General features: G+C 34.4%; 1 protein-coding gene across 1 annotated transcript in view; it reads right to left on the bottom strand.

The window, feature by feature from the left end:
• Positions 1–449: 449 nt before the first annotated feature.
• LOC125041317 (parafibromin-like) overlaps positions 450–10,000 on the bottom strand; it is a 10,787-nt gene continuing 1,236 nt past the window's right edge. The window contains 12 exon segments of the mRNA XM_047636163.1: positions 450–2,255; positions 2,811–2,853; positions 4,573–4,714; positions 5,013–5,242; positions 5,446–5,561; positions 5,726–5,847; positions 6,245–6,410; positions 7,328–7,544; positions 7,656–7,798; positions 7,944–7,979; positions 7,981–8,064; positions 8,376–8,481. Of these exon segments, the coding sequence (XP_047492119.1) occupies positions 2,817–2,853; positions 4,573–4,714; positions 5,013–5,242; positions 5,446–5,561; positions 5,726–5,847; positions 6,245–6,410; positions 7,328–7,544; positions 7,656–7,798; positions 7,944–7,979; positions 7,981–8,064; positions 8,376–8,481 (1,399 nt within the window). The 3' untranslated portion in view covers positions 450–2,255; positions 2,811–2,816.

Below are 10,000 nucleotides of genomic sequence, written 5' to 3'. Positions count from 1 at the left end.
AGCAGTTTGAGTGTGATTCTTCAGTCTTTTTGGTGCTTACATGAATATTCATAGGTTTAAAGGGTTTGAAGAGGGAGAAACAATTAGGACCACCAATCTGATAAGGGGGGGAAAGGGCCAAGCACATATGGTTTTATCCTGATTGGGTGGTAAAACTCAATATTTTCTCTGAAGTGAGAGTACTATGATTTTCGTTTCCCCTTAAATATGAAGGATATCATTTCATTATGGTATTTTATGAAAAGTTATGAAGGATTGTCATAAAACATAATAAATCTCTAGTGCAAGATAAGCCTAAAGCCTTTTGGATTCTCTAGGTTATTTCTAGTACTAAGGGCAATATGAAGGTTATCTCTCTTTGTGATGGTTATTTAAGTACACACAAATACACTCATTCACTTTCTGCACCATGTGTTGTGCTAATGCAATAAGGTTGTACCAAACAAGAATTATTTCATATATTTTATTTAATTAATTATGGGTTCACAGTGTTCAATAACTAATCTTGTTTCACCTATAAAACTATTTACAGTCTGTCATTTCTAATGTTCTGCTAAACTTTCTTCCCTCAGGAAAAAATAAAGTACAGTATCTCTTCAAGGTCAGTGAGAACCTTAGCACCTTGGGAGAGACTTCAGGTGCTTATCAGAGCCTCTGTTCAATCAAAACAAACTGTCCTTCACTTTAAACAAATTAATGTTATGGTTATTTACAAAAATCTTGTAGCTACTGAGAATAACATGAAGTACCCACTTCTAGATATACGTGACACAGCATTAGTGAAATATATAAGTGGGATGTATAGGAGCAACATACAAATCAAGCAGCAATTACGTATTTTGAAAATGGACTCGCTGAAAAATATATATATACTATCACATTTAAGTAAAAGCAGCAATAAACTACTTGGAAAAATAAAAATAATTATTGGGAAAAATACAAACAACTATGACTAAAATCTCATTTAAAAGAATTAATCAGCAAAATTAAAGTATTTTTTATTTTATTTTAACAAAAATCATAAAATAAACAAGTGACCTTTATAAACAAAATAAAGAGCATTTAATAACTGCCTGATTATTTTCAGTAACCTGTTTCCCCTAATTTGCTATGTTGTTATGAGAGACACTGGGGCATATTTTTTTTACATTTGCCACAAAAAATGAGAGATAGGGGCAGTGATAACATTTCTTGGCTGTCTTCAATAAATGAAGTATTATGTACAAAATGCCACTCACTAGCTTATACATATGGCATCTATTACAAAATAGCTGTCTCTTACAATCATAACACAAAGTCAAGGTTATTTTACCATAAGGAGTCCTCATTTGTTTTCACCTCCTTATGTTCAACAGGTAGATCATCCTCAAATGTGAAAAATTCCCCTTGGTAAGATCTGGACTACACACAAAAGGAAAATTGAGAAAAAAGGACAATAACTTGGCTAAGGATCAGTAGGTGAAGTAAAACCCAAATGAGATAATTACTTGCACATAAATAGATTGACAAATAATGCAGTATAACAGAGACAATAGGAGAGAGAGGAAGTGTTAATATGAGTCAGGGAAACAAAATATTTTTTTTTTTGAAGCCTTGAGTACCATCCAATCAACCTTCACCATGTCAGACTGTTGTGCATTAGAATAACAATACACTTTAAAACTGGTAAGAGTGATATAAACTGAAACATTAGTTTATACCATCATTATGCAAAAGTAGTGGAGTCTAGAAGAGAAAAGTGAAAGGAACATCACCACCAAAGAATACTGATGCACTCAAATACAGCTTCTGACCATACTGGGCTCAACTACAGCACAACCACACACACTGGACAAAAAGATGAAGATGCATTACACAAAGTCTGCAGTTCCTGACTGTTATCATCATATTTTTTCCAATGACAGCTTATGGTACTTTTGGCAAAAACAGTAAGGCAATATGCAAGCTCTTGCAGGAATTTACCACCGATTAGGAGCACCAAGTGTCAATGAACTACAAATGCTGAAAAAATCAAGTGTAATTTACCATGAAAATGAAGGTCCACTGTTAACATCCTACAAAATGAAATACTTAATTCCTTCCTAGAAGCCATACATACTTTTGGATATTAGTTTGACAATCATCATCATAAAATGAAATAAAAAAGGCCTTCTGTGACTTCTGCCACTTTTCCACACCCCTGGAAGAGCTTTCTTGGAAATCTGGATGGACGAGCTTCCTACCACCGCAAGTGTGACTTGTTAAAGAGGATGAACCTGAAAAGGATTAATGTATTCTTAAAAATCTATATACATGCAGACTGGCATAATAAACCTTGAATAAGGTTATATAATTTTGAAGGGGAAAATACAAGGAAAAGAGGAAATGCAAGAAAATGGAAGGAAGAGAAAAGGCAGAAAAAAGAGAGGAGGGAGAGGTGATAAAGGGGAGGGAGGTGAGGGAAGAAAGAAATGGGGGAAAGAGGAGAACAAAGAGAAGGAAAACTAGTGAAATAAAGAAGATTGATAAGAGGGAATGAAAACAGAAGCAGTCTATTACAGTTAAGCTATAGCCCCTCCAAAATAAGCAGTGACAAATCATCATTATTGTGAGTGTAAAACCTTAACTGTAAGTTATCCGAGATTATCTTTAATACAGAATTGAAATTAAATACTTCTTAATCCATACCAAAAAACAATCAGTTCTTAAAACTAAATCAAAGTCATCAAAAGTTCTTTTGTATTCAACACTTAAATCAGTTGAAAGCCCTGCATAATGAACATTTTAAATTAAGAGTGAAGCAATGGCCTCAACTGTACCTCCACACTCACCAATCCTTATGTCCTTAAATGAGGTTTCTTCATCAAAATGGATCTGCAAAAGTTTCAATATAAGACACACAATTAATCACAACACAAAAAGGACCAAGCATCAAAAGCACATTGGTGGGAAATGGTTGAGCAACCAACACTGAAAAGAATACTTAGCAACTATCAACAACTAATGTTGACAGTGGAGTCATAAATCTTAATGGATACAGAAGACTACCATGGCCTTGTTTTTGAATTTGTAATAATCAAGCAAGGAAATCAGAAGTCCTTCACTGTCCACTGCAAAGTATTCATTCAGAATGGCCTTTTTCATAAGGGTGTAAGTGCCTATGAAAACTGGGGCAAATCTATCTCTCACTTCTTCTTTGTCCCCAGCCACTACAGTATTCAAATGAAGCTTGAAAATCTGGATGCAAACACTACTGGGATATAATGCAGGATATTTACCACATTTCAAACTCAGTAGTTAACAACAAATACATGCTAAGCTTATGTATGCCAATCAAAACTCTCATGACAGTGCTAGGATGATGGTGAAGTATTAGTGTTTGTCAATTTAATCAAAACAATCATTCACGCATGAAGGTTCTGTTAACCTTGAAGTCAAAAATGGAAAAATAATCAACACAACAGTAAATACGAACAAAAACATTTTCAGGCTTAACCTATTTCTAGGAAATCTATACCCCAAAAATAACTTCCTAATAGCACATATATCTTATCGAGAATTCTTTTGACTCCATTAAAAGTTGTCTTTACTTGAAAGCATTTGTTAACACTCTGAGGGATAAAACACATATAATTAGTTGTAGGTTACCACTCAAATGACCTTGATCATTGACTGCACTGACTTCAAATGGGACAATTCATAAGCCAAATTACTTTTTAATATGTTCTGGTTATATCCTAATTCTTGATCTGTCATTATCTTCTCTCATTTTTAGGTAAAGGTTTGTATTAGTAAAGTTTAAAAGTCTTGTTTAAAGCTTATCATTAATATTCTATCTTTCTCATAAAATCATTTAGTCGTGTGCTTATCATGATATCTTGAGGCAGAATGTGCCATTATAAAATGCAAGTCAAAGAGATCTCAAAATATTTATTCAAGTACTTTCTCAGTCATAATACTCTGCATTTTTCCAATAACATTACATTAACATTAACCAATACTTGAGCCAAATGGGGGATAGTAAAATGGAAGTCAAAGAATCTCAAGATATCGATATCTATATCTATCCAAGAAATTGTTTCCATAATGTTCAAGATATATTCAAGAACCACTTATGAATGTTTATAAATTAAACTTTTCACTCCTTCAAGTCTCACAAAGTATATTGGTAAATGTAATAACCCCTGCCCCCCCCCCCCCTCCAAGTTATCTCATATTTATGATTATTTTGAAAAAGCTAGCTCTGTCACCTACAAAAATATTAGCATACATATTCTACGAGACCTTAATAATATCCACAAAATAATAACAGAACATTGCAAAACATACAATATGCTTAATAACTGCTATCAAAAAATAACTAAACAAAAAAAATTTCATCTATTAGTGCATAACTCAAGTTAAACAGTGCATTTTTTAAAAACCTATTCCTAGCCTAACATAAAGTCAAAAAAATATGTCACAAACTAAAACGAAACTCTATTCAACTTCAGGTTAAGGGGTAGGTAACCAAGGGAAGAGGAAACCAATGGTCACGCATTATCAAAGGGATAAAAAAAAACTCTCCTGACTTACTTCACAAAATGTACATACCTGTCTAACTTCTCCCAGAACTCAAGGAATCTTGCTCTGTCCAAATGACGACGAATGCGACTAAGGTTGAGAACGTGGACTGCCCAGTTGGCAATGTTGTTGTCTAACTTCATTTCTTCATACTTAATGTGGAAAGCACAAACTGCAATGGGATAAACATGGCAATGAGTATTACATTTTTAAGTATAGTCCATTGCTAGTTGGTTAAGTTCAGAAAATAACCATCAAAGCTAAACAAACTCAAAAAATATATGAGAGAAAAGAACTAAATAATGAATATCTGTATCTATCATGTATTACTGTAAAAAGTACAATTGCCTATACTGTCATAGTCCATTTTAATAAATTCTCAAAGTATATGGCAATATAACTTATATGAAAGGAATACATATTCTACTTCATATATTCTATACCAATGACAAAGACAGAAAGGATCTTACTTCTATTAAAGATTTCTACAGGGTTTCCATCATAGGGCCAGCCTTTGAACTGCCAAGCAGGACCCATAGCAAACACTGCCACTACACGGTCCCAATCAGCATAGCTAAGCTTGGAGGGGTTGTCTGTGACACGGTAGGGAACAGTAAGGCCGCCATCCTTGGCCCTTTGGATGAGGATTTCAGTCTCACGCTTACAACCTTGTGCTCTTTTTTCTTGGGAGGTTATAAACCTGCAAAAAAGGTTTGAATATAAAATCAACATTTCTGTTTTATGATGATTCATCTTAAAACTTGTCTCATTTATGAATAAAAAACATAAAATAAATATTTTGAGGGGAATGATTTATCATGATGATCCATTTTTGAAACTTCAATGTCACATGTACAAATAGGGAATCAAAGGAGGAACACCAAATATGGATATGTCACTTACTTCATATCTTGCAGAAGATCCTTAGCATTGTACATTGAGATGAGAGATGTTGGGGAGTTAGGCACAATAATGATTGGTGTGCGTGAAGGTTTCTTCATCTGCTGACCTGGAACAGTCTGTGAAAACATTCATATCAGTATTAAACTTTTTTTTGTACATTCTCAGTGATGGTCAACTTAATCATTCAGCCTACTCAAATATAAGAAAACAGCTTTTTATAAACAGAAATAGGAATTCTACTACAGATTTTACTATATTCTAAAATTACCCAAAATCTCACCTTGTTCTGAGGAGCTAGATCAGGCTGTGGTGCCATCTTGTGGCTTTGACTACCTTCTGTCACGCTCTTGAGTGAGAGACCGTGATAGGTTCTCATTGTGTCAATCTTGAAGCCCTCAGTTTCTGTAAAAAGTAAATGGTTGCAGTTTCTTCTCCAAGAATATCTTAATTACAAAAATTCCTACTTAATAGTGTGTATATTCATGAGCCTAATATAACTCAGGATGTTTACCACATCTAGATTAGTTATATGGATATTATTATAAATAAATAATCCTTCAAATGTAAAAGGTTTTTAGTCTTTTTTCAAGTAAGGAATGAACCTTAATTACAGGATAAAAAAAAAAAAAAAAAAAAAAAACTATAATATTAACAAAAAAAATATAGATGTGATAATCTTAACTTGGGAAATCATAATTATGTTATTATCATTATTAAAAGACCCCCACCCCCAAATACACACACAAAAAAAAGATCAGAAACATACATATAAACCATAGATCTGATGACATCTACTCACCTTCTTTGCCCTTGAACCTTTCTTGGTCGTAACGTGAATATCCTGCAGGTTGCTGCTGAACTCTGGATATGGGAGTTGGAACTGGATTGGGCGCAGTACTCTTAACCTTGCCATCTTCACGTGCTTTGATAGACTTGAGCAAGCCCATGATGCTCTGAGCAAATTGCTGGAACATATTGGAATTTCTTTTATAACCATGTACATATTAAGTTAATTTTAATCCAGTGGATCTGGGTGAAATATTTTTCTAAGGGCAAGGTTCTGGGAATATGCTGTCATGGATAACTTTGGTTCAGGGTTAGGGTGAAGGTAGTGTGCCATCATGAAAAATTTGGCTGAGAGCCGAGCCATCAGCAATGACTCATCATATGTACACAAAGCTCTTGGGGGAGGTTACACTCTGTGGGCATCTAGGAAGGGGCTTTTGCATTATTTCTCCCAGTAAATGTGGGTGGAATACAAACCATCTGTGAGCCACGGCTGGAGGAGTGCCATCTCCAGGGAGGATACCATTTCCTTGCCTAGGATTCTATTTCTACCTAATGTAAAGAGTGACATATGGTGTGTTAAAGAAAATTGTGTGTATGTGTGTGTGTGTGGGGCGGGGGGTCATACAGCATAAGAAATCATAAATGTAGACTTTGGGAAAAGGCAAAAGTACAAAAAACCTTATGCAAAAGAAGAAGAAGAAATCAGGAAAGGAGTTTTGACATTGCATATGAGTTAATATTGAGTAAATATTTCTGTAGAATTTGTGTCTCATATGGAATATGTAAGCAAACAGGGTGAAAATCTGTATTGGAATGACTATTTTCTTCTTCTTCTCAATATTTAGTTACAGGGTTAATGTAATAAAAAAACTTAGGTTATCTTAACCTTTATATTAATCATCTGAGATATATATATAAACATTCCATAGCAAAATCTGCCCTGACGCACAAAATTACAAACACGCACACATACCCACCTCAACCATATATACCTTTTTTCCCTCTCTTGTTCTCTTAGGCACGTACAAACAACTTAAACATACACATAATAATTACATATATAGAAATATACATGCAAGAGAATTACAATCACCTTGCCAGAGCTCTGAAGAATGGTAGTTCTGGTTCTCCACTGTCGTTCTTTTGTTGTAATATCTTTGGTCACATCAATATCAAATTCTAACATGCAGCGCAGGTCATTGCCTAAGCCCAGGTCATCAACATCTTCCTTAATCATGGTTCTCTTGATGGCCAGACGTTTAGCCTTAATAGCAGCAATCCTCTCAATGGACATAGCTTCTGACAGTGATCTGAGGAAAATGACAATCTCAGATTAAGTGACAAAAGCATAATAATAAAAAACTATTAAATATTAGCTCTATTTAACTGGATAAAAGAAAGTTTGTATTGATATCACTAACCTGTCAATATTGCTGACGATGGAGGATTTTTTAGGAGCATCAAATCGAAGAGCGAGCTGCTCTTTGATCTTCTGTACATCACTGTCATCATATCTTGGCTTTTTAGCTATGCTATCGGAAGAATCTTCAACTGTACGCTTAACCTGAAATAGAGAAGACATTATAGGAAAGTACTGATACACCTAAGCTACTTCTTGTATAACTAAAATATCATTCTACTCAAGTCATTCTCTGCAGACTACAACTACAAATACACTATCAAAGAGAAATGAGGGAAGTGTAGCATACCTGTGTTGGAATTTCTAAGGGGGCTGACTTATCAATGGCTGCTGCTGTTGAAGGTCTCTCCATTGAGGTAAGCCAAGAGTTCTTTACGATCAGGACGACGCACGACAGGTATATTCTCTGCCTGTAAAAGAAAAGAAACATAACATGGGAGGTTTCTTATTTTACTGTGAGAAGAGAAACAGAGAAAGAGACAGAGAAATAAATGAATAAAGAAAAGGAAAGAAAAACAGCGATAGAAAAACACAGCATAAAAAACATCATCATTATAAAGTACTGTAAAGATATTTACAATGGTTGTAAATACATAAAAACTATATACATATAAATCTTTTGCATCATTTGAACTGAAAAATATAAAACAGGAACATATAAGATAAGATCTGATAAAACAAATATTCAAACAAAATAAAAATAACATATAAAATAACTTACCGCAGCTTTTCGCACATACGAAGGATGAGTAAGGCCGACATGCTTGAGGAGGAAGAGGAGACACTCCAAAGTGTAGTAATCTTTTGGGGCTCCATCTTTACCAGAACTGGAATGATAAATGTTTTAAATAAATACATAATTACTAAACTATAACACAGTTAAAAATATAAACATGATACTCTGTGAAATCTACCAAACGAGATATGTATGTCATCTTTATTAAACTTCAGTTTCTGGTCTCACATAATTCTCTTTGTTTTCTTTCTATCATCTAATTCTTTCACAATATACTTCCGAGTTACTTGCACTAACAACTTAGTGGAAAATATAACATTAGCACTCCCGATCAAACCCAATAACTCTGACATACAGCTTCGATATTACAGCAAAGCACCCCATAAGTCCCCAAAAATCCTTTTTTTATTAGAGTAAACATATGAATTGCTTCTTATGGCTGAACATCCATTCACCCTCATATAGAGTAATACTAAATGTCCCTTAAGATTCCTGTAGATTTGGGAGTTGGTTGTATGGTCCACATATGTTTAAATGGTTCTTGATATGACTTGACAACTACACTGATGCATATGCTGACCAGTTTTAGATGGCTTCAACATTGTTGATGGTAGAGATTTCATCCATACTACTGGTATCAATGGATAGCTCACAGTTTGCATGTAAGACTATGTTCATCAAGGTGCACTTAATGGCACTAGTGTCTCACACACATGAACCTACAGCTTGACAAAGTTACCTGAAAATTCTCATTTTGTCACACTAATGAATAATGACCATGGTGAATGCCTGACCGCTCAATTAAAGTGAGCCATCAATGAGCCAATGTGACAGTTTAACCTGTTGCACCTGGGAGCTTAAAGCACAAACTTGGCTGAAGTATGGATTTGCAATACCTGAGCAGCTATTTGTGATATCATGCAAGGCTAGTTTAGGAATTTTAGCATTTGTATGCTGTGCATTCATGTTCTAGGGGCTTTATTTGAAAAGATACTTCATATCAGCACCTGGTATATCACATATTTCGTATATCATATATGCTGTAATACTGCAATCAGGGAGGCCTGTATAGTATAAATTCATCTTCTGTGTCACAACCACTGAGAAAGCCTCGGCAAGTAGCACTGTATCAGCCATAAGAGCTGACCTGACAAATCATAGGCATTCTTTGGCAGCCACATTATTATGTAAAAAATTTCATGAAAGGCCATATCTGCATATGATGATGTACAGCATGCAACTTATCCACAATATTTAGTTTGCCAAAGCCACAGAGTGTCAACATAAAGTTAATGCACAGAGGCAGAATTCACGGAAAGTCAGAGAATTTTCTGTGGTAAATTTGAGATTGTCATAGAACTTGTTTATAACTTGCCTAAAGCCTGTCCTTTACAATTTGGTTTCTGACTCTCATTGTTGCCACATTGTAAAGGTTATACCTATCTAGAACTAAAATTAACATTCTAGTAAACCCTATGATGATAATCCAATATAATAATGAAATAAAATAAGTATTACAGTGAATTCCAACTAGATAATGACAATAATATTACACATATTTTTTTCTATATGTACACATAACACACACTACACTTGTTACTATTGTGTTA

Source organism: Penaeus chinensis, chromosome 30, assembly GCF_019202785.1.
Source record: "Penaeus chinensis breed Huanghai No. 1 chromosome 30, ASM1920278v2, whole genome shotgun sequence".
Classification (NCBI taxonomy): domain Eukaryota; kingdom Metazoa; phylum Arthropoda; class Malacostraca; order Decapoda; family Penaeidae; genus Penaeus; species Penaeus chinensis.
The sequence above is the reverse complement of the archived record's forward strand: the minus strand, read 5'-3'. Positions and strand labels throughout refer to the sequence as shown.